General features: G+C 47.7%; 1 protein-coding gene and 1 long non-coding RNA gene across 4 annotated transcripts in view; one reads left to right on the top strand and one right to left on the bottom strand.

Moving 5' to 3' along the window:
- The window catches only part of LOC134968588 (uncharacterized), a 141,097-nt gene extending 115,279 nt beyond the window's left edge, over nucleotides 1–25,818 (bottom strand). The window contains exons 1-2 of one of the 2 annotated variants that reach the window (XM_063944083.1): nucleotides 25,678–25,818; nucleotides 7,609–7,941 (exon numbers count right to left, since the gene is read on the bottom strand). In XM_063944083.1, coding sequence (XP_063800153.1) covers nucleotides 7,609–7,924 — 316 coding nt within the window. In that variant the 5' untranslated portion in view covers nucleotides 7,925–7,941; nucleotides 25,678–25,818. Of the gene's footprint in view, nucleotides 1–7,608; nucleotides 7,942–25,204; nucleotides 25,546–25,677 lie in introns of those variants that run through there. The other variant, XM_063944082.1, reaches the window with a different exon arrangement.
- LOC134969891 (uncharacterized) overlaps nucleotides 1–26,246 on the top strand; it is a 189,286-nt gene that overhangs the window by 127,541 nt on the left and 35,499 nt on the right. The window lies entirely within an intron of this gene.

Raw genomic sequence — 26,246 nt, 5'->3', positions numbered from 1 at the left:
CTTATCCAGTGCGATTGAATCCTGCTGATCGGGGCTGGACACAGGGCCGTCTTTTCGTATGGGCTCAATGGGCTCTTTCCCAAGGGCCCCCATGAGTATAAGGGCCCTAAGCTGATAGCTGAGGGTCCCCTCTTTCCAGGGGTACCAGATTTTTGAAAATCGGCCCTGGGGAACCGGAGAGATCCGACTTGAAAGCAGTGGTCCCCGTCCTAGCTTGTTATTTGCTCTTCCCAGCCAGATATCTCGGGTTTTGTCTGACTTACAGTTTTTCTGAGGGTATAATCCAAAAGCTGGGACTCTCCCCTTTCCGTGGACACTGGCAGCTTGTCTCTACTATGCCCAGAACCAGAGATATCAGCCTTCCAGCAGCTGGTCCCTGCTCCAGCTCCACACGCCTAGTTTTAGATTTTCATTGGTGAATTGCTCTGGCTCCTGAACTCTGATCCATAAGTCCCCAGCACCTTCTGAAAGGTGGGACTATCAAGGTTTTTTTATCCCATTTAAAAGCTAAGAAATATATTTTCAGGAACTTGAGATATCTGCAGTCAAGCAAGCGGCCCTCCCACCGCAAAAATGATGAATATTAAGCCCACTCCACTATCCACCCCACATATTTAACACCCCCCTACCACCCTGGAAGCCATATACCAGGGCCCCTTCATTCAGCCCAATGCCCCCTTCTACAGTTTAGCCCCATCTGTGCAGTAAAGGAGTAATAATTAGCAGAAATTACTGCTCCAGGTCCTACATGCTGAGCGGAAGATAGAACACTCCCTACTGCCCACGGGACATCAAAGCTGCCGCTGATTGCACCCCCCACCCCTACCACTGGAGAATGGGTAGGGGGCCCAGTGCATTGCTGTGCCCAGGGGCCTACACTGCTGTTAAGATGGCTCTGGGCTGGAGCTGACATCAGACACCCTCCCTGAAAACGCTTGATCCCGCCTGCATTTTTCCGGACACTCCCTGAAAACGCTAATTTGCTACCCACAAACGGCCTCTTCCTGTCAATCACTTTGCGAATACTGATGCGAATGGATGCTTTGCACCATCCCGTCGCTGACCGCCGATGCTCGTTGTAGCCGTGCAATGTGCAGGTGATGCATACGCATGCACAGTTCGAATCTGATCGCCCACTGTGTGAAAATGCACAGCAACGATCAGATCTGAATTACCCCCTAGGGCCATCATACACACTATACAGCAAAAAAATCCATGACCACCGGGATCCCGACAGCCAGCAAATTAAACGGGTTTGGTATGATTTACCTACTGTCAGACTACCAACAGCCATTGACCGACAGTCAAAAGTCAAAATACCGACACAGTCAAAATACCGACATTCATTACGCCATGTTCAAAATGCCGACATAGTCAGAATACCGACATTTGAAATGCTGACATTTCATAATACCGACATGAGTTTTTCGGGGGGGGGGGGGGTTTGTGTCAAGGTGGACATAGGTCGACATGGACACCGTGTAAGTGTACCGCGTCCCCTCACATGGCTCGCTGCGCTCGGCACACTATTATATTCCCCCTCCAGGTCCACTGGAATGGTAAAGCATGAACAAGTCTGTTTTTGGGCAAAAATTCCTTAAAAACGTATGTCGGCATTTTAAATGTTGGTATTCTATATTGGCATTTTGGACATGTCGGCATAATGAATGTCAGTATTTTGACCATGTTGGTATTTTGACTGTCGGTCAATGGCTGTCGGGATTATGACGGTCGGTATTGTGTCCGTCGGTAAATCAACTGCTACCCAATTAAACATTTCCCTCTGTACCTGCGCACTGATGGTTTTCTGTTTGATTCTAATTAATATATTAGAGAAATATCTGAGCTGATTGATAGATTATAGCAAATGCTTATGTTGCAAACAGAACAAACGGCCATAAACACGGGTGCACAAATATGTCACGCACGTCTGCTGTAAACTGAGTGTATATGCAATTGGCTGCGAATCTTGCACAGGCCGGAGCTTTGCACATGCACTGCAGCAAATGCAACTTCCTTAGTAAGGGGCTAGTTCAGTATGGATCGTAAAAAGTACAAATTAGCAGACTGCAACTAATCGCAACATTGCGAAAGCACGTCCAAACAGAAAATCTGCAACAATAATTTAATGTTGCAAAAAAAGGTGGACTTTGCTAATTTTGCGACGAGATTTAAAATTCCGCATTTTTTGCGAAAAAACTTACACTTAGTTGCATTTTTTGCATAAAGGTTTCTGATGTCACAATTTAACATCAGCCACACATAACATTGAGCCAACCATGCCTACTGACAGGATGCATCTAACAAGAAGACAAGCTACGTCCGCTGGTGAATCCACAAACGCAGGCGGAAAAAGAAAAAAAATGAAAACGTGGTTTTTTTTATGTTGAAAGTTTACAACTTGTGCAGATTTAAGGTAGACCTGTAGTCACTCAGAAACTGCACACTATGGGGGTCATTCCGAGTTTCGCAACGGAGCGATTAATGCGAAAATGCGCATGGTACGCAGTGCACATGCGCCAAGTATTTTAGCTCAAAACTTAGTAGATTTACTCATGGCAGAACAAAGAATTTTCATAGTTGAAGTGATCGTAGTCTGATTGACAGGAAGTGGGTGTTTCTGGGCGGATACTCAGCGTTTTCACTGCGTTTGCGGAAAAACGCAGGCGTGCCAGAGAAAAACGCGGGAGTGTCTGGAGAAACGGGGGAGTGGCTGGCCGAACGCAGGGCGTGTTTGTGACGTCAAACCAGGAACGAAACTGGCTGAACTGATCGCTAATCGTGAGTAGGTCCGGAGCTACTCAGAAACTGCTAAGCATTATTTATTCGCAATTCTGCTAATCTTTAATTCGCAATTCTGCTAAGCGAAGATACACTCCCAGAGGGCGGCGGCCTAGCGTGTGCAATGCTGCTAAAATCTGCTAGCGAGCGAACAACTCGGAATCACCCCCTATAAATGTTCGTTCAGTTGCAAAAAATGCGTATGCCCCGCCTATCTAAAATCTGCATACGCCCACAACACGTCCCTGCTCTTAGTTTTTGCGAGTCCAGCCCTTTAGTACGCCCCCTAAACACCTAGTTTTCGTAGTGCATACTCAGTTTTTGTTACGTCTCAGAAGTTGTATTTTTTGTCTCAGATTTTGTATTTTTTGTCTCAGATTTTACGTATTTTTGCAATTTTTGCAGTTTTGCTTTCCTTGTTGAATTAGCCCCTAAGGCCCTCATTCCGAGTTGTTCGCTCGTAAGATTTTTTGCGATTAGTCGCAAACTGCTCATGCGCAACGTTCGCAGCGCGTCTGCGCCAAGTAAATTTGCAAAAGAGTTTGATTTTTTACTCACGGCCTAACGAAGAAATTTCATTGTTCTGGTGATCGGAGTGTGATTGACAGGAAGTGGGTGTTTCTGGGCGGAAACAGGCCGTTTTATGGGTGTGTGCGAAAAAACGCTTGCGTTTCTAGGAAAAACGCGGGAGTGTCTGGAGAAACGGGGGAGTGGCTGGCCGAACGCTGGGAGTGTTTGTGACGTCAAACCAGGAACGAAACTGACTGAACTGATCGCAGTGTAGGAGTAAGTCTCGAGCTACTCAGAAACTGCAAAGAAATTTCTATTCGCAATTCTGCTAATCTTGCGTTCGCAATTCTGCTAAGCTAAGATTCACTCCCAGTAGGCGGCGGCTTAGCGTGTGCAATGCTGCTAAAAGCAGCTAACGAGCGAACAACTCGGAATGAGGACCTAAATGCAGTAAATTGCATTTTTTGGTGTAGAGATGTAGCCAAATCTCCACTGTGGCCAATGCCTGTATGTGACATACATGTACATATATGGTGACAGTGGGGGTCATTCAGACCTGATTGCACGCTAGCTTTTTTCGCTGCACTGCGATCAGGCGTGACGCGCGGGTACAAAGCGGATCATTGCTGAGCGATGGATTTAACGAAGAATCCATTCGCACAGCTGATCATAAGGAGATTGACATGAAGAAGGCGTTTGTGGGTGTCAACTGACCATTTTCAGGGAGTGGTTGGAAAAATGCAGGCGTGTCCAAGCGTTTGCAGGGCGGGTGTCTGGTGTTAATTCCGGGCCTGGGTAGGCTGAAGTGATCGCGCGGCTGAGGAAGTTCTGGGCTACTCAGAAACTGCACAAACTGTTTTTGTACCGCTCGGCTGCACATGCGATCGCACACTTGCAAAGCAAAAATACACTCCCCCATGGGCGGCGACTATCTGATCGCAGCGCTGCAAAAAGTAGCTAGCGAGCGATCAGGTCTGAATTAAGCCCAGTCTGTGGGATCATGGAATAGTGCATGGTTGTGTGGTCCCAAATAATCCCACAGCCGGACTGGAAAAACATCACAAACACTGAATAGAGACCTTAAATGGTTAAATGAGAATGACGGGCACGTTTCCAGTGAGGCAGTGGGATTAGAGGCTATATAGGCTGCATGGGGTGATGTATCAGATATGTGCACTGGATAGTTATAACATGGAGAGCCAGTGCTATAGGGCCTGATTCAGAACTGTACAGTAATGCCTTCACAGCTGTGATCCCTGTGTGACAATGTGCAAATGTCTCAGCCGGCAGGATTTGTATTGAGATGATTTGCTAATCCCAGCAACTCTGTACAACAACGCGGCGTGATCGCATATCCTTCTCGGTAACCGTATGGTCATGTGCGAACCGTGGGAGCGGGCAATGGGGCATACACACTAGACCAGTGATTTTCAACCTTTTTAAACTCGTGGCACACTGATCAAGATTTTAAAATTGCCAAGGCACACCATCAGTTTTTTTTTTAAAGCAAATATAATATATAATAACAAATCTCAACATATATTGACCCACACTGTAACAAAACTAATGCTTTCACCCTCACAGTAATAAAATACATTGTCGTCCACAGTAATAAAGCACATTGCCCCCCACAGTAATAAAGTACATTGGCCCCTGCAGTAATAAAACATATTGTCCCCCACAGTAATGCCACACACTGCCCCATAGTGATTCAACTCATTGGCCTTACGGCCCACCCACCCCAGTAATTCCACAAAATATCCCCCCATATTAATTCCACACATAGCCTGCCTTTCCTCCAATTAATTCCACACATAACATGCCCCCCCCCAGTAATTCCACACATAGCCTGCCCCCCCAGTAATTCCCCACATAGCCTGTCTCCCCAGTAATGCCACACACAGCCTGCCCCCCCCCCAGTAATTCCACACACAGCCTGCCCCCCCCCAGTAATTCCCCACATAGCCTGCCCCCCCAGTAATTCCATGCATAGCCTGTCCCCCCAGTAATGCCACATACAGCCTGCCCCCCCCCAGTAATTCCACACACAGCCTGCCCCCCCAGTAATGCCACACATAGCCGTCCCCCCCAGTAATTCCACACATAGCCTGCTGCCCCAGTAATGCCACACATAGCCTTCCCAAACAGTAATTCCACACATAGCCTGCTGCCCCAGTAACGCCACACACAGCCTGCCCCCCCAGTAATTCCCCACATAGCCTGCCCCCCCCCCCCCCCCCCCCCAGTAATTCCATACATAAATAAAAACATGATTATTTGAATTTAACCTGTGGCTGTATAAAAGCTCTCCCTCTCAGCCTGTGGCGCGAGCAGTGAGGACTGAGGAGCGCTGAGAAGGCATGGAGACTCCGGAGTCCTGCAGCACGGAGCAGCAGTGGGCGGGCGGCAAGGCTACGTGGCGTGTGAGACCTATGAGTCGCGCACGTCACCATAGGTCATGGGCCGGCTTTCGGAAGAGGACAGCGCTGCCCGAGACAGCGAGTGACAGCGGCGGTACCCCTGACAGGCGACGGCATCTCTGGTGGGTGGTGGCAGCGGGCATCTCTGGTGGGCAGCGGCACACTTGGCAACCGCTCACGGCACACTAGTGTGCCGCGGCACAGCGGTTGAAAAACGCTGCACTAGACGATATGCTAGATTTGTTGTTCCAAGACCACAAATCGTGCTGATATTGGGCCTAATTCTGAGTTGATCGCAGCAGCAAATTTGTTAGTAGTTGGGCAAAACCATGTGCACTGCAGGGGGGACAGATATAACATGTGCAGAGAGAGTTAGATTTGGGTGGGGTGTGTTCAAACTGAAATCTAAATTGCAGTGTAAAAATAAAGCAGCCAGTATTTACCCTGCACAGAAACAATATAACCCACACAAATCTAACTCTCCCTGCACATGTTATATCTGCCCCCCCCTGCAGTGCACATGGTTTTGCCCAATTGCTAACAAACTTGCTGCTGCGATCAACTCAGAATTACCCCCATTGTCCTGCTGTGTGTCTGGCCTAAGACACATGCTTGGGCGGATGATAATCACTCAACTGCATAAGCATAGTGTATAGCTATGAATCAGACCCATAGTTAGGAGCAGAAGCCAATTTTCGGCCTCTCTGTTGCAGTCAAATAAGGATTCTTATTGATTGTCCCTAGAGATGTGGGACCAGAGGTTAAAGTGAACCGGAATGGGGCAGAACTGCGCTCCGCCAGTTCCATTTATAGACGGAATGCAGTTCCGCCTCCTCCGGCTCACCTAACCTAGGGAAATGCCGGGCGCCCGCTGAGACAGTGTTACCAGTGGGCGCTGGCTCTTTCCCCCTCAGCGGCAGCCGGAAGCCGGAGCTCACTCCTGAGCTCCGGCTCAGACAATGTGCGGTGTGTGCTATGAGAGAGGCGTCATGACATCTCTCTCCCATAGTTGTGAGGAGTGGGCACCAGATGGAGGCTGCGGTCCGGAAGCAGGAGCGGGGCAGGTGAGTATTGTTTTTTTTTGTGTGTGTGTAAGCAGCACTACTAGAGGAGGGAAATGGGGGCATATCTACAAGGGGACAAACAAACTGGGGGCATAACTACTGGGGCCAAACCAACTTGGGGCATAACTACTGGGCGCAAACCAACTGGGGGCATATCTACAGGGAGCATATCTACTGGGGACATAACTACAGGGGCATTACTACTGGGGGCAATACTAATGAGAGCATTGCATAGGGGCACTTAATAAGGGGCACTACTACTGGGGGCACTGAATAAGGGGCACCAATACTATGGGCTCTACATAAGGGGCACTACAACTGTGGGCACTACCACTACAGTGGGTATTGTATAAGGGGCACTACTGCTGTGGGCATTATGTGTATTTGAGGTGCTACTACTGTGGGCTTTATGTATAAGGGGCACTAATGTGTGTCATAACATGAATAAGGGTGGTGCAATGTGAATAAGATTGTGCTACTGTGCGGCATAATTTTAATTGGGGATACTATTGGGTGACCACGTCCATCTCTTTTGGAGGCCATGCCCCTTTTTTGTGGCATCCCCTTTATTTCACAAGCGTGGGTGAGAGGGGGTGAGTTCCACCACCTCTCTAGGACCACTTTAAGCACTGGGTGGTACGATACGGTTACTGTCTGGTGGGAACTCCTGGACGTGTCCAGATGGTGGACCAAAGGGGGTCTATGTCCCACAGTATATGTTACTAAACCTCTTTTATTTGTCAGTAGGACACAAGGTCAGAGGGACAGTTTCTCAGTCTGCGTCCCGTGTGAGTGGATACAGACACCCGTTTATATCCTTTATTACCACTCACCTGACACCTGCAGAGAAGCTTTCCCTTCCACTGAATTAGGGGTGACTATAACAGTGCAGGTATATTCTCCTTCATCAGAGAACTGGACACGCGGGAGGTGGAGCTCAGCGTTTCCTTTGTATATCTCAATCTCCACCACGTAAGATCCGGCTCTGAATACTGTTTGGTTTGGTGCGTAATGATACACGTCATGTCTGCTCCCATTCCATATCCTGGTCCAGTACACTGCGATAGTTCTATTGGGTCCAACATCAGAGATATTACAGGGTATGGTCACATTGTCCTCTCGCAGTGCTCTGATAACTGGTTTATTCATAGAGACCAACAGCGCCACTAAAGAACAAAGAACAAAGAATGATTTACAATCTGTACAACTCTGAGCCAGTGGATGTATTTATTATTTTATAATGATTTATCCCCAGTTATTTATATAGTGCACACATATTCCACTGCGCTTTACAGAGAAAATTTTACCATTTACATTAGTCATTGCCCCAGTGGAATTTACAATCTTGGATGCTGGTGGTCATGTGACCGATGCTGGAATCCCGACACAAAGGGGCTCATTTGCGCTCACCCAGCTGCCGGCATGCCGGCGGTCGGGATCCTGGGGTCTGTATGCCTGGCGCCGGGATTCCGACTGCCGGCATAACATACTGCACCCACCATTACCCCTCCTCCACCAAACTTCGCAGTCGGGCAGGTAACGTTCTTTCGGCATCCGCGAAACCCAGTCGCCAAACCCAGTCGCCCATCTGACTGCCAAACAGAGAAGCGTGATTCGTCACTCCACAGAACACGTTTCCACTGCTCCACAGTCCAGTGTCAGTGTGCTTTACACCACTCCATCCGACGATAGGCATTGGAATTGGTGATGTGAGGCTTGCATGCAGCTGCTCGGCCATGGAGACCCATTCCGTTAAGCTCCTCCCGCACAGTTTTAGTGCTTACATTAATGCCAGTGGGAGTTCGGAACTCTTCAGCTATGGAATCAGCAGAGCATTGGCGACTTTTAAGCACCATGCGCCTTAGTAGTCCTTGGCCCCGCTCATGGCAGACCCCAGACCATTTTATGAGGGTCTGGGGGTCTGCCGTGGTATATGTATAAGGGGATCTGCGGTGGTGTAACGTGTATAAGTGGCACTACTGTGGCAACATATGCATAAGGGGCTCTACCATGACATAACGTGTATAATGGGCTCAACCATGGCATAATGTGTATAAGGGGCTCTACCATGGCATAATGTGTATAACGGGCTCTACCATGGCATAACGTGTATAAGGGGCTCAACCATGGCATAATGTGTATAAGGGGCTCTCCCATGGCATAATGTGTATAAGGGGCTTTACCATGGCATAATGTGTATAAGGGGCTCTCCCATGGCATAATGTGTATAAGGGGCTCTACCATGGCATAATGTGTATTAGCGGCTCTACCGTGGTGTAACAAGTATAAGTGGCTCTGCCATGGCATAATGTGTATAAGGGGCTCTCCTGTGGCGTAACGCCCGCATTTCTGGGAACACAGGCATTCCCTGCACCCTGCCCACCCCCACAACGCTGCTGTCTGTCAATTAGGCAGAGGGGAAGTGTGAGCAAGATCGCAAGGCCGTTCTGTGCATGCCATAGATTCCTAATAATAAGGAATCCGTATGCGGTGCAGGAGCTGCGCCGAACTCTGAATTAGGCCCTCTCTATGAACACAACTGGGAAGCAGCGACATCAACATAGCGACAGAATCAGGCCCCTAGTGAGCTCAAAAAGGGTGAATCCTCCTGACCACCTAGTGGGTTGTATAAAGGCACAAGACTTGTTTCAGATCATTGACACTTTTAGGAGTAAAAACCACTTAGAATGGACAAAGGGCCTAATTCAGACCTGATCATAGATGTGCTACATTTAGCACATCTACTATCAGTCACACTGTCTTGCGGGGCGGGGGGGGGGTCGGGACGCCCAGCACAGGGCTAGTCCGCCCCGCATGTCAGGCCCGACCATCCTGCACAAGTACAAAAGTATCGCACAGTGGCGATGCTTTTGTACTTTAGGAGTAGCTCCCTACCAGCGCAGCTCCTGCGTGCTGGCAGGGAGCAACTCGTCGCTGTGAGGGTCGCAGCGGCTGTGTGTGTAACGTCACGCAGCCGCGGCCCGCCTGCGTTGCCCGGACCGTGCCCCATAAACAGCAGCCAACCGCCGCCGGCCCACCCCCTCCCACCCAGCGACCACCTCTGCCTGTCAATCAGGCAAAGGCGATCGCAGGGCCGAGACGGCCATCAGCTGTTTGGCATGCTCCGGCGCACTCTATGTCTGGCTATTATGGAGGATTGCAGCAGGCACTCATACGAAGCAAAGCAGCCGATGCACTATGAGACCACTGCGTTATCCACAGGGAAGCCTTTGCTTCAAAGCAACAGTCCTCCACTGAATGCATTCATGGAAACCGTGTTGAAAGTCGTGAACTTTATAATAACTCGGCCAGAGAAGGCAAGGTTTGTTTTTTTAGAAAAATGTGTGAGGATATGGGTTCTGAGTATACATATTTGTTGTATTACTGTAGCTTGCAGTGTTAATTTTGACGCCAAAAATTTTGACCCATGTATTTGTTGACTACAGTTTATTTCAGGACTAAAATTAGGCTCAAATTAAAACTGAGATCCACTCACTATACCTTAACAATAATAAATCACAAAAAAAGCGACTAAAACATATTTTAAAATCCTTGTCAAAATGAACACTGGAAGTAGGGTTTTACATTTTTAAAGAACAATTATGTGTTCTAGATATTTGCAGGCAATAAATATGTCCTGCCGTGAAACAAATAGGTGTGTGGACTGCACTTGTCTGTTCTAACAAACTTAAGGCATTAATTTGTATATGATACATGGCATACTGGTCTATTCTCAGCCTACTAAGCCTAGCTTACTAAACACATAGTTAAAGGTATGCAAACTTCGCCAGGGAATGTTAGAGAAATGTTCCTCAGCCAAATCCATTACAGTATCACTTAACTGTTTGCAAAAGTTATGCTTAAACATTGACTTAAATTAGACTACAATGAAAATTGAGATCCACTGACTAAATCTTGACTAAAACGAAGCAAAAGAACAAGACTAAAATGTGACTTAAAACCAACTACAATTGTAAGTAAACGACTAAGACACTAAATTGAAAATCATTGTCAAAATTAACACTGGTAGCTTGTGATGGCTCTCCCGTGGCTTATGTACTTTCCCGTGTCTTTAAATTACACCAGGAACTCTACTCCTATCTCGCAGAAGTACATGTGCGTGCCGATAACTATATGGATACTGATTTTTTTTTTTTGGTCCGAATTGGCACACCTGTGTGATCTCTTTGACAAACTGAATGCATTAAATCTCTCACTGCAGGGAAGCAACACCCACATTCTTAAACTCTCAGAGATTGTATCAGCATTCAGAAAACAATTGCTGCTAAGGAAAAGAAAATTAAATGGCAATGGTTACAATAACTGTTTCCACATGTCGCATCAGTTTCTTACATCCAATCAGGGTCGTCGGGGGGGGGGCCTCCCCCCCCCCCAAAAAAAAACAAACAAAAAAAACATGAGAGGTGCCGGATGATGTACATGAGGTGCAATGTGCAGTCAGTTGAAAGACAGCACATCACAATCTCCGTGCAGTGCAGGAACCAAGCAACGCTCCCCCACCCCCGACCCCCCAGCAGAGCAGTGCCGCAATTAGCAGCTGTTTAGGGGGCATGGCCTAATGCCAAGGAGTGACCGCCTCCATGGGAGACCGGTGTGGCTGTGCTGTGAAATCAGGTAGTGTCTTTCCCGCTCACTTCACTCACTCCCTCCTCTTGCTCTTCTCTCTCCGTAACACTCTCTCTCCCTGACATTCTTTATCTCTCCCTAACACTGTCTCTCTCTTTCTACCTGACACTCTCCCTGACACTGTTTCCCTCTCTCTCTGTCACTGACATATGTCTCTGTCCCTCTTTCTATGCTTGACACTCTCCCTCTCTCTCCCGTCCATTTCGTCCCCATAGTTCCGCCTCCTCCTCTCGGTGGATTCACCCCCAGGGTCACCAAAATGAGGCTCTTACTTGCCCACGAACGTATAAATGTTCTGATGCCCCGGCATCCAATGTTGTTTGTTTGACACGTGAACTAAAATCAGATTTTGAGCAGCACCCAGAGTCGGACTGGCCCACAGGGGAACAGGGGAAACCACCGGTGGGCCCCACTTCCTGTGGGCCCTCCTCCTTCTCTAGGGGTCAGGTTCCAGACTTTATCCAGGTGCACTTGAATTATGCATTATACATTAGTGATGAGCGGGTTCGGTTTCTCGGAAACCGAACCCCCCCCGAACTTCACCCTTTTTACACGGGTCCGAGCCATACTCGGATTCTCCCGTATGGCTCGGGTAACCCGAGCGCGCCCGAACGTCATCATCCCGCTGTCGGATTCTCGCGAGATTCGGATTCTATATAAGCAGCCGCGCGTCGCCACCATTTTCACTCGTGCATTGGAAATGTTAGGGATAGGACGTGGCTGGCGTCCTCTCCGTTATTGTTGAACTTGATTGTGCACTATTGCTTAATTGTGGGGAGGAGCTGTATACTATAGGAGGAGTACAGTGCAGACTTTTGCTGATCAGTGACCACCAGTTATCCGTTCTCTGCCTGAAAAAAACGCTCCATATCTGTGCTCAGTGTGCTGCATATATCTGTGCTCACACTGCTTAATTGTGGGGACTGGGGAGCAGCTGTATTATATAGCAGGAGTACAGTGCAGAGTTTTGCTGACAGTGACCACCAGTATACGTTGTCTGCCTGAAAAACACTCCATATCTGTGCTCAGTGTGCTGCTTTATTGTGGGGACTGGGGACCACCAGTATAATATTATATAGGAGGAGTACAGTGCAGAGTTTTGCTGACCAGTGACCACCAGTATATAATATATAGCATTACGGTACAGTAGGCCACTGCTGTACCTACCTCTGTGTCGTCATTAAGTATACTATCCATCTAGATTCTATAACTGTGGTGCATTTCAGTTGTGCAGTTTGCTGACACAGTGACCACCAGTATATATAGCAGTACGGTACGGAAGGCCACTGCTGTACCTACCTCTGTGTCGTCATTAAGTATACTATCCATCTACATTCTATACCTGTGGTGCATTTTAGTTTTGCAGTTTGCTGACACAGTGACCACCAGTATACTATATATAGCAGTACGGTACGGAAGGCCACTGCTGTACCTACCTCTGTGTCGTCATTAAGTATACTATCCATCTACATTCTATACCTGTGGTGCATTTTAGTTTTGCAGTTTGCTGACACAGTGACCACCAGTATACTATATATAGCAGTACGGTACGGAAGGCCACTGCTGTACCTACCTCTGTGTCGTCATTAAGTATACTATCCATCTACATTCTATACCTGTGGTGCATTTTAATTTTGCAGTTTGCTGACACAGTGACCACCAGTATACTATATATAGCAGTACGGTACGGAAGGCCACTGCTGTACCTACCTCTGTGTCGTCATTAAGTATACTATCCATCTACATTCTATACCTGTGGTGCATTTTAGTTTTGCAGTTTGCTGACACAGTGACCACCAGTATACTATTTATAGCAGTACGGTACGGAAGGCCACTGCTGTACCTACCTCTGTGTCGTCATTAAGTATACTATCCATCTACATTCTATACCGGTGGTGCATTTTAGTTTTGCAGTTTGCTGACACAGTGACCACCAGTATACTATATATAGTAGTACGGTACGGAAGGCCACTGCTGTACCTACCTCTGTGTCGTCATTAAGTATACTATCCATCTACCATTCTATACCTGTGGTGCATTTTAGTTTTGCAGTTTGCTGACACAGTGACCACCAGTATACTATTTATAGCAGTACGGTACGGAAGGCCACTGCTGTACCTACCTCTGTGTCGTCATTAAGTATACTATCCATCTACATTCTATACCTGTGGTGCATTTTAGTTTTGCAGTTTGCTGACACAGTGACCACCAGTATACTATATATAGCAGTACGGTACGGAAGGCCACTGCTGTACCTACCTCTGTGTCGTCATTAAGTATACTATCCATCTATATTCTATACCTGTGGTGCATTTTAGTTTTGCAGTTTGCTGACAGTGACCACCAGTATATATAGCAGTACGGTACGGAAGGCCACTGCTCTACCTACCTCTGTGTCGTCAAGTATACTATCCATCCATACCTGTGGTGCATTTCAGTTGTGCGCAGTATATATAGTAGTAGGCCATTGCTATTGATAGTTACTGGCATATAATTCCACACATTAAAAAATGGAGAACAAAAATGTGGAGGTTAAAATAGGGAAAGATCAAGATCCACTTCCACCTCGTGCTGAAGCTGCTGCCACTAGTCATGGCCGAGACGATGAAATGCCATCAACGTCATCTGCCAAGGCCGATGCCCAATGTCATAGTAGAGAGCATGTAAAATCCAAAACACAAAAGTTCAGTAAAATGACCCAAAAATCAAAATTAAAAGCGTCTGAGGAGAAGCGTAAACTTGCCAATATGCCATTTACGACACGGAGTGGCAAAGAACGGCTGAGGCCCTGGCCTATGTTCATGGCTAGTGGTTCAGCTTCACATGAGGATGGAAGCACTCATCCTCTCACTAGAAAAATAAAAAGACTTAAGCTGGCAAAAGCACAGCAAAGTACTGTGCGTTCTTCTAAATCACAAATACCCAAGGAGAGTCCAATTGTGTCGGTTGCGATGCCGGACCTTCCCAACACTGGACGGGAAGAGCTTGCGCCTTCCACCATTTGCACGCCCCCTGCAAGTGCTGGAAGGAGCACCCGCAGTCCAGTTCCTGATAGTCAAATTGAAGATGTCACTGTTGAAGTACACCAGGATGAGGATATGGGTGTTGCTGGCGCTGGGAAATTGACAAGGAGGATTCTGATGGTGAGGTGGTTTGTTTAAGTCAGGCACCCGGGGAGACACCTGTTGTCCATGGGACGAATATGGCCATTGACATGCCTGGTCAAAATACAAAAAAAATCAGCTCTTCGTGTGGAATTATTTCAACACGAATGCGGACAACAGGTGTCAAGCCGTGTGTTGCCTTTGTCAAGCAGTAATAAGTAGGGGTAAGGACGTTAACCACCTCGGAACATCATCCCTTATACGTCACCTGCAGCGCATTCATCATAAGTCAGTGACAAGTTCAAAAACTTTGGGTGACAGCGGAAGCAGTCCACTGACCACTAAATCCCTTCCTCTTGTAACCAAGCTCCTACAAACCACACCACCAACTACCTCAGTGTCAATTTCCTCCTTACCCAGGAAAGCCAATAGTCCTGCAGGCCATGTCACTGGCAAGTCTGACGAGTCCTCTCCTGCCTGGGTTTCCTCCGATGCATCCTTGAGTGTAACGCCTACTGCTGCTGGTGCTGCTGTTGTAGCTGCTGGGAGTCGATCGTCATCCCAGAGGGGAAGTCGGAAGACCACTTGTACTACTTCCAGTAAGCAATTGACTGTCCAACAGTCCTTTGCGAGGAAGATGAAATATCACAGCAGTCATCCTGCTGCAAAGCAGATAACTCAGGCCTTGGCAGCCTGGGCGGTGAGAAACGTGGTTCCGGTATCCACCGTTAATTCAGAGGCAACTAGAGACTTGATTGAGGTACTGTGTCCCCGTTACCAAATACCATCTAGGTTCCATTTCTCTAGGCAGGCGATACCGAAAATGTACACAGACCTCAGAAAAAGACTCACCAGTGTCCTAAAAAATGCAGTTGTACCCAATGTCCACTTAACCACGGACATGTGGACAAGTGGAGCAGGGCAGACTCAGGACTATATGACTGTGACAGCCCACTGGGTAGATGTATTGCCTCCCGCAGCAAGAACAGCAGCGGCGGCACCAGTAGCAGCATCTCGCAAACGCCAACTCGTTCCTAGGCAGGCTACGCTTTGTATCACCGCTTTCCAGAAGAGGCACACAGCTGACAACCTCTTACGGAAACTGAGGAAGATCATCGCAGAATGGCTTACCCCAATTGGACTCTCCTGGGGATTTGTGACATCGGACAACGCCAGCAATATTGTGCGTGCATTACATCTGCGCAAATTCCAGCACATCCCATGTTTTGCACATACATTGAATTTGGTGGTGCAGAATTATTTAAAAAACGACAGGGGCGTGCAAGAGATGCTGGCGGTGGCCCGAAGAATTGCGGGCCACTTTCGGCATTCAGCCACCGCGTACAGAAGACTGGAGCACCACCAAACAGTCCTGAACCTGCCCTGCCATCATCTGAAGCAAGAGGTGGTAACGAGGTGGAATTCAACCCTCTATATGCTTCAGAGGATGGAGGAGCAGCAAAAGGCCATTCAAGCCTATACATCTGCCCACGATATAGGCAAAGGAGGGGGAATGCACCTAACTCAAGCGCAGTGGAGAATGATTTCAACGTTGTGCAAGGTTCTGCAACCCTTTGAACTTGCCACACGTGAAGTCAGTTCAGACACTGCCAGCCTGAGTCAGGTCATTCCCCTCATCAGGCTTTTGCAGAAGAAGCTGGAGACATTGAAGGAGGAGCTAAAATAGAGCGATTCCGCTAGGCATGTGGGACTTGTGGATGGAGCCCTTAATTCGCTTAACCAGGATTCACGGGTGGTCAATCTGTTGAAATCAGAGCACTACATTTTGGCCACCGTGCTCGATCCTAGATTTAAAACCTACGTTGTATCTCTCTTTCCGGCAGACACAAGTCTGCAGAGGTTCAAAGACCTGCTGGTGAGAAAATTGTCAAGTCAAGCGGAACGTGACCCGTCAACATCTCCTCCTTCACATTCTCCCGCAACTGGGGGTGCGAGGAAAAGGCTAAGAATTCCGAGCCCACTCGCTGGCGGTGATGCAGGGCAGTCTGGAGCGAGTGCTGACATCTGGTCCGGACCGAAGGACCTGCAAACGATTACTGACATGTCGTCTACTGTCACTTCATATGATTCTCTCCCCATTTAAAGAATGGTGGAGGATATGAGTGACCGCATCCAAGTAGGCACGTCAGACAGTCCGTACGTATACTGGCAGGAAAAAGAGGCAATTTGGAGGCCCTTGCACAAACTGGCTTTATTCTACCTAAGTTGCCCTCCTTCCAGTGTGTACTCCGAAAGAGTGTTTAGTGCAGACGCTCACCTTGTCAGCAATCGGCGTACGAGGTTACTTCCAGAAAATGTGGAGAAGATGATGTTCATCAAAATGAATTATAATCAATTCCTCCGTGGAGACATTCACCAGCAGCAATTGCCTCCACAAAGTACACAGGGACCTGAGATGGTGGATTCCAGTGGGGACGAATTAATAATCTGTGAGAAGGGGGATGTACACAGTGAAAGGGGTGAGGAATCGGAGGATGATGATGAGGTGGACATCTTGCCTCTGTAGAGCCAGTTTGTGCAAGGAGAGATTGATTGCTTCTTTTTTTGGTGGGGGCCCAAACCAACCAGTCATTTCAGTCACAGTCGTGTGGCAGACCCTGTTGCTGAAATGATGGGTTCATTAAAGTGTGCATGTCCTGTTTATACAACATAAGGGTGGGTGGGAGGGCCCAAGGACAATTCCATCTTGCACCTCTTTTTTCTTTCATTTTTCTTTGCATCATGTGCTGTTTGGGGACTATTTTTTTTAAGTGCCATCCTGTCTGACACTGCAGTGCCACTCCTAGATGGGCCAGGTGTTTGTGTCGGCCACTTGTGTCGCTTTGCTTAGTCACACAGCGACCTTGGTGCGCCTCTTTTTTTCTTTGCATCATGTGCTGTTTGGGGACTATTTTTTTGAAGTGCCATCCTGCCTGACACTGCAGTGCCACTCCTAGATGGGCCAGGTGTTTGTGTCGGCCAATTGTGTCGCTTAGCTTAGCCATCCAGCGACCTCGGTGTAAATTTTAGGACTAAAAATAATATTGTGAGGTGTGAGGTGTTCAGAATAGACTGGAAATGAGTGGAAATTATGGTTATTGAGGTTAATAATACTATGGGATCAAAATGACCCCCAAATTCTATGATTTAAGCTGTATTTTAGCGTTTTTTGTAAAAAAAACACCCGAATCCAAAACACACCCGAATCTGACAAAAAATTTTCGGTGAGGTTTTGCCAAAACGCGTCCGAATCCAAAACACGGCCGCAGAACCGAATCCAAAACCAAAACACAAAACCCGAAAAATGTCCGGTGCACATCACATATGTTACATTAGACTTCACAAGAATATGGTTTATTATATATTTACCATTGGCCACAGAAAATGCACTCTTTAATGGTTAGCCAAACCTCTGTGGTGGCTGGCCACTCCCCTACTGGAGCCTGGCCACACCCTTAAGCAAGGGCCTCTACAACAACATTTTCCCGGTGGACCCTTCATGCCCCAGTCCGACACTGGCAGCACCTAACAAACCTCAGTGGCTGGTTTGAAAAATATTTTCCAGAGAATATGGAGAAATTTGTATGGATCCAAGATCCAGTCAGTACTAAGCCCCGGTCTGAATTTACTTCTATAGAAAAAGTAATACTCATTGAACTCTCCTGTGAACAGACTTTGAAAGTAACGTTTAGCAGAATGGGACTTGAAGAGTTTTGGATAGCCATTAAAGATGAATATCCGATACTCAGGGGGAAATGTACTAGGCAGTGATAATCATGGTGAAGGGAGCCAGTGGAGAAGTTGCCCATGGCAACCAATCAGCTGCTCTGTATAATTTGAAAGTATGCAAATTATAAATGTTACTTCAATGCTGATTGGTTGCCATGGGCAACTTCTCAACTGGGTTAACTTCTCCGCTCTTTTCACTGCTTAGTACATATCCCCCTAAATGCTACCGCACGGCTAATCCTCGTTCCATTAGCAGCAGCATATCTGTGTGAAGCCGAGTTTTTAGTTGTTGCTGTAATAAAAAGCAAGTACAAAAATCAATGTGGAACAGGAAATAAGGCGACAGTGTCTAAGCTGATCCCAAGGTTTGAAAGGTTGTGTAGTGCACAACAAGAACACACGTCCCATTAATAAATAATAGGTAAATGTATTATAGCGACACACATTGTGCCAATATAACACTTCCTGTTTCGCCTCATTACTGAGGCGAAGCAGGAAGGGACATCGACAAGATGTATCAACATCTTGTCTGCCGAAGCGGGGGAGCAAAAGCTCCCACCTCAGCTCACAGCGCATCAGCTCTGTCTCCTTCCCGGCTGGCTCCTCTGCGCATGCGCGGGATCTCGCTACTCACTCAAGATCCCCAGCGCACCCGCCACAGGCAGACAGCTGCAGGTGTGGGAACGGTCAGCATCATACATTGCCCATGCTTATCAGACTGCTATAGTCTGCGCCCCTGTCACCTTGCAGACACCGCTGCCATCATAACGTGCGCTGATACCGCTTCTCCCCCATATTGACACATAATACATTTACTCCTAAGTGTGGTCGTTTTTGAACATTCTTTGATAACCGCTAGAGATGTGCACCGGAAATTTTTCGGGTTTTGTGTTTTGGTTTTGGATTCGGTTCCACGGTCGTGTTTTGGATTCAGACGCGTTTTGGCAAAACCTCCCTGAAATTTTTTTTTCGGATTCGGGTGTGTTTTGGATTCGGGTGTTTTTTTACAAAAACCCCTCAAAAACAGCTTAAATCATAGAATTTGGGGGCCATTTTGATCCCATAGTATTATTAACCTCAATAACCATAATTTCCGCTCATTTCCAGTCTATTCTGAACACCTCACAATATTATTTTTAGTCCTAAAATTTGCACCGAGGTCGCTGGATGACTAAGCTAAGCGACCCAAGAGGGCGGCACAAACACCTGGCCCATCTAGGAGTGGCACTGCAGTGGCAGACAGGATGGCACTTAAAAAAATAGTCCCCAAACAGCACATGATGCAAAGAAAAAAAGAGGTGCAATGAGGTAGCTGTGTGACTAAGCTAAGCGACCCTAGTGGCTGACACAAACACCTCAATATCACAGGAATTATTCGTTCTAATCAATGGTATTATTGGTCCAAATCACTGGAAGAAAATGACAAAATCACAGGAACTATTCGTTCTAATCAATGGTATTATTGGTCCAAATCACTGGAAGAAAATGACAAAATCACAGGAATTATTCGTTCTAATCAATGGTATTATTGGTCCAAATCACTGGAATTAAATGGCAGTAATGTCGGGAATTATATCAAATGGCAGTACCACTGGACATATACGGAAGTGTCAGACAGGCAGGGCCGGTTCTACACCTTGTGTTGTGGCCCGTTTCTTTGCCCCAGTAGTTGTACACACACACACACAAAAATAAAAAAAAACAATACTTACCACTGCCCCGCTCCTGCTTCCCGATCGCTGCTGCTCCTCCTCCGTCTGGCCGCTGGCTCCTCTCTATGGGAGAAACATCATGACGTCTCTCCCATAGCAGCGCCGCACAGACACTAGAGGTCAATACTGACTTCTAGTGTCTGTCCCTGGAGCCGGCTGCAACGGACGCCCACACAGCCCACGGCGTCTGCTGCAGCGGTGGAGATGGGTGCGGGCAGGCGGCGGTGCCTGCGGGGTGACTTCGGCAGCGCCCCCAGGCCGCAGCGCCTCGGGCGAAGGCACTGTTTGCCCGCACCAAGAACCGCTCCTGCAGACAGGATGGCACTTAAAAAAATAGTCCCCAAACAGCACATGATGCAAAGAAAAGAGAAAAAGAGGTGCACTGTGGTTGCTGGATGGCTAAGCTAAGCGACACAAACACCTCAATATCACTGGAATTATTAGTTCTAATCAATGCTATTATTGGTCCAAATCACTGGAAGAAAATGACAAAATCACTGGAATCATTTGGCAAGATCACTAATTAATAATTAATTATAAATCACTGATATTAATTGGTAAAATCTCGCTATCGCCTGCCTAGTGAAGTGGAATCTAGATGGGATTTTGTACCGGGGACACAATAACTTCATCAATTGTCTAAATCCCAATGCACTAATGGCGGAAAACGGGCGCACGTCTAACAGCGCACTGATTATACTGAGAACTGATTATACTGATCAATCACTGATTATACTGAGCACTGATTTTACTGAGCACTGATGATACTACGGAGAACTGACACTGAGCAGCGAGAACAGCACTGGACTATTGTACTGTAGTTAGGGAGGCCAATCCCGGGATCGGGATCCCGGGATTTGGGCCCAAAAATGCCGGGATTTGAATCCCGGGATTGGAGCATCCAATCCCGGGATTCACGGGATTGCACTGCGCATGTGCGGGAGGGAGTGTGTGTAAGTAATACTACTTACACTTAGGCGGGCGGCAGCCATAGACGAACGCTGAACGCGGCAACACTTCAAATGTGGCGCCGGCCGCCAGCCAATCAGAGCTGGCGGAACGGCAGCCAATCAGTGAAGCTGCCGCGGCAGCCAATCAGGAGCAACTGCTGCGGCCGCTTCCCTGATTGGCTGCTGGTCCGCCTGCTCTGGTTGGCTGGCGGCCGGCGCTTCATTTGAAATGCCGCCGCGTTCAGTGTGTCCATGGATGGCACCCACCTAATAGTAAGTGTTATTATTTACACCCAGCCTCCCTCCCGCGCCGCTACCAACCCTCCCCGCTACCTACTGTACACCCTCCCGCCCAGCTACCTACAACCTCCGCACCGCTAACTACACCCTCCCGCCCAGCTACCTACACCCTCCACACCGCTACCTACACCCTCCCGCCCAGCTACCTACACCCTCCTGCACTGCTACCTACACCCTCCCTCCCTTCCCCACCGCTACCTACACCCTCCCGCACTGCTACCTACCCTCCAGCGCTGCTCCCTACACCCTTCTTTACTGATCCCTACTGCAATCCCGGGATCCCGGGATTGATCGTTTTTCAATCCCGAATCCCGGGATTGAAAAACGGCCCGGGATTGGCCTCCCTAACTGTAGTATACTGGTCACCACAATGCAGCACTGACACTGAGCACAGATATTAAGCACTGATCAGGATACTAGAAGTGACACAGAGCAGCAAGATACAGCAATGGCCTACTGTACTGTACTACTATATATACTGGTGGTCCCCAAAATGCTGCACTGTACTACTATACTGCTCACAAACAATGCAGCACAGATATGGATACTTGAAGTGACACGGAGATGCAAGATACAGCAATGGCCTACTGTACTGTACTACTATATATATATACTGGTGGTCCCCAAAATGCTGCACTGTACTACTATACTGCTCACAACAATGCAGCACAGATATGGATACTTGAAGTGACACAGAGCTGCAAGATACAGCAATGGCCTACTGTACTGTACTGTACTACTATATATATATATATATATATATATATACTGGTGGTCCCCAAAATGCTGCACTGTACTACTATACTGCTCACAAACAATGCAGCACACATAAGGATACTTGAAGTGACATGGAGCTGCAAGATACAGCAATGGCCTACTGTACTGTACTACTATATATATACTGGTGGTCATCAAAATGCTGCACTGTACTACTATACTGCTCACAAACAATGCAGCACAGATATGGATACTTGAAGTGACACGGAGCTGCAAGATACAGCAATGGACTACTGTACTGTACTACTATACTGGTGGTCACCAAAATGCTGCACTGTACTACTATATATAATATATATAGTATTATACTGGTCACACAACAATGCAGCAGATATTGAACACTGATGATCAGGATACTGTCTAGAACTGAGTCTGACACGGAGCTGCAAGAAACAGCAATTGCCTACTGTACTGTACTACTATAATTATATACTGGTGGTCCCCACAATGCAGCACACCGAGCACAGATATTCGCAGCACACTGAGCACAGATATGGAGCTTTTCAGGCAGAGAATGTAGATATTTTCAGCACACTGAGCACAGATTATTTGCAGCATACTGAGCACAGATATTTGCAGCACACTGCGCACAGATACGGAGCTTTTCATGCAGAGAACGTAGCCACGTCCTCTCCGTTCAATCTCCAATGCACGAGTGAAAATGGCGGCGACGCGCGGCTCTTTATATGGAATACGAATCTCGCGATAATCCGACAGCGGGATGATGACGTACGGCCTCGTTCAGGTTAACCGAGCAAAGCGGGAAGATCCGAGACTGCCTCGGACCCGTGTAAAATGGGTGAAGTTCGGGGGGGTTCGGATCTCGACTAACCGAACCCGCTCAACTCTAATAACCGCAAACATTTTTGTACAAGTTGCTTTACCTTTTGATCTTGGTCATTCCGAGTTGATCGTAGCTGTGCTAAATTTAGCACAACTACGACCATCTTTCCTGATATGCGGGAGGAACCCCAGCACGGTCCGCCCCGCATGCCAGTGCTGCCCCCCACCCCCCCCCCCACCCCCGCACAAATACAAAAGCGCTTTTGTATTTCAGGAGTAACTCCCGGCCAGCGCAGCTCCTGCAGCTGGCCGGGAGTTGTTTGTCGCTGCCGCCTGCCGCAGCGGCTGCGTGAGACATCACGCAGCCGCCGCGGCCCGCCCCCCCCCAACGGTTCGGCCATGTCGCATTGGCCGGACCGCGCCTCCTAAACGGCGGCTTAACGCCGTCGTTCAGCCCCCTCCTGCCCAGCGACCGCCTCTGTCTCAGGCAGCAACGACAGCCATGCGCTGTTTCCGACCTGATCACTGCACTGCGACAAACTGCAGCGAGCGATCGGGTCGGAATGACCCCCTTATTCTGGTTACTCAGTGCTCTAAATTGTTCTTTGAAAGGAAAAAAATTGGAGAAGAAAAAAATAGGGCAGAGTGCTAATTGCATATGTACTTATAGAAGCGATCAGTATTGCGAATGACAGCTTTTCCGATAAGAGCTGTTCTTCGCTATCTCCGGCGCGCCCTGGACTTCCCGGGTTTATGACACGAGAGTCGTTCTGCACATGCGCAGAGTGACGGGGCAGCCGTGGGGCATGCTGGGAGGATCCCTAACACCAGCATTGTGGAGAGAAGCCTATAGGCTTCTAAAGGGTAATGCCAGCAAAAGCAGGCGTTCCCCTCCCCGGCGGCCTGCTTTTAGTATATTTGGAAAATGCAATAAACGGGGGTTTACCGCACTTTCCGTTTAGTACATCCCACCCATATTGTTTTTCCTCTGATTTACAGTATATTTATTTTACAGTAGCATTTTTGCAAACAAGTTAATAAGTATTTCTGTCCTGACATTATTACTAATTACATTACTTTGACCCAATTACTTTAAAAAAGGGACCACTCTGTAATTATTTTGGCTTAGGGGTGCCTTGAACTGAAAGATTGAGAATCACTGTCATATATCAAATGTCTATTTCCCTAAGTAGCAGACAGGAAGCAATAACAGGATTCCCCTATATACTGTACTGGGCCGATCGCTTATAGGTTGCCTAAGCTACAGAGCATCTGAGGGAGAGGGTTCCAGTCAACGTGTTAACATTCAGAATGCCTGCAGGGCCCCACCAGCAAGCCTGGGTAATTACTACCCACCCCCCTCTCAGTGCCAGTGGTCACACAAGGAGCAGGGTGACTTACCTGCCCGTCATTCATTACATACTGTACACTAATAATCACACAGGGCGCAATGGGACTTACCTGCCCCTAACAGCCTTTACTTACACTAATACAGGTTGAGTCTCCCTTATCCAAAATGCTTGGGACCAGAGGTATTTTGGATATGGGATTTTTCCGTATTTTGGAATAATTGCATACCATAATGAGATATCATGGGGATGGAACCTAAATCTAAGCACAGAATGCATTTATGTTACATATACACCTTATACAGACAGCCTGAAGGTAATTTTAGCCAATATTTTTTATAACTTTGTGCATTAAACAAAGTGTGTCTACATTCACACAATTCATTTATTTTTCATATACACCTTATACACACAGCCTGAAGGTCATTTAATACAATATTTTTAATAACTTTGTGTATTAAACAAAGTTTGTGTACATTGACCCATCAAAAACAAAGGTTTCACTATCTCACTCTCACTCAAAAAAGTCCGTATTTCGGAATATTCCGTATTTCGGAATATTTGGATATGGGATACTCAACCTGTATCATCACACAGTGCAGGGTGACTTACCTGCCCGTCATTCATTACATACTGTACACTAATAATCACACAGGGCGCAATGGGACTTACCTGCCCCTAACAGCCTTTACTTACACTAATATCATCACACAGTGCAGGGTGACTTACCTGCCCGTCATTCATTACATACTGTACACTAATAATCACACAGGGCGCAATGGGACTTACCTGCCCCTAACAGCCTTTACTTACACTAATATCATCACACAGTGCAGGGTGACTTACCTGCCCGTCATTCATTACATACTGTACACTAATAATCACACAGGGCGCAATGGGACTTACCTGCCCCTAACAGCCTTTACTTACACTAATATCATCACACAGTGCAGGGTGACTTACCTGCCCGTCATTCATTACATACTGTACACTAATAATCACACAGGGCGCAGGATGACTTACCTGCCCCTAACAGCCATTACATACACTAATAATCACACAGTGCACTGTGACTTACCTGCCCCTGTCAGGAATAATGCGACAATATAGATGATATCTGGGGGTCTCATGTTGATGTGAGGTCTGTGGCCCCTGTACTATCAGGGTTGATGCTAGATCTAAGTGTGATAAAACATCTCTGACATCAGGGGGAGGTGCAAGGCCGATGGGACAGCACTTTCATTCCCACCTCGTCTCTAATAGCTGCAGCGTCCTCTCCTTAGTAGCGAAATATTCTACTTTCATTTTCAGTCTCACAGATAATCTGAAGGTAGCAGCTAGAACCCCTTCAGTAAACGTAGGTCCCTGCAAACAGGGGAGTTACACACAGACACACGACACACTGTGTATCCCACTGCTGCCTGTACCTCACTACACACAGACACACATCACACGCTGTATGTATCCCACTACTTCAGGGCCGCTTCCTGGCCTACTAGCACCCAGTTTGTTAATTTATGGTTACCATGGGCATGCACTATGTACCATTACCTGTTTTTCAAGTACTTCCACCCTTGTCACAATCAACTCTCCTTTCATGAAAGCAAGGACTATCAAGCAGCAAGAGCTGCTGGGAGCTGTACTTTTTTTTTAGGTCTGCTTTTACTGTAGGGGTGGTATTCATGTGACCGTCGGTCTCCCGACCGGCGGTCACATGACCTCCCCCAGCATCCCGCCCCCTCACTATCCCGACAGTCGGCATGCCGACCAACAGGGACTATTTCCACTCGTGGGTGTCCACGACACCCATAGAGTGGGAATAGAACCCGTGGCGGCCGCAGGTCTCCACCGAGCCCGCAAGGGGCTTGCTGCACTCGCCCTACCCTGCCAGGATCCCGGCATCAGTATAATGCCATGATCCCGGCGTCTGTGTGCTGACCGCCGGTCAGCCATACCACATCCCACTGTAGTGCGGTGCCGGAGACCAGTGCTGATTACACTGACTGCTGTGTGTGTGTCTCCGGGCCAGGCACTTCCCAGGAGGGCACGCAGGTACTGTCTACTATGTGATTCTAGCCCCTGGCCGCTGGTGTCACCTAGAGGCAGCACCCCTGGCGACA

Source organism: Pseudophryne corroboree, chromosome 11 (assembly GCF_028390025.1).
Source record: "Pseudophryne corroboree isolate aPseCor3 chromosome 11, aPseCor3.hap2, whole genome shotgun sequence".
NCBI classification, from domain to species: domain Eukaryota; kingdom Metazoa; phylum Chordata; class Amphibia; order Anura; family Myobatrachidae; genus Pseudophryne; species Pseudophryne corroboree.
The sequence above is the reverse complement of the archived record's forward strand: the minus strand, read 5'-3'. Positions and strand labels throughout refer to the sequence as shown.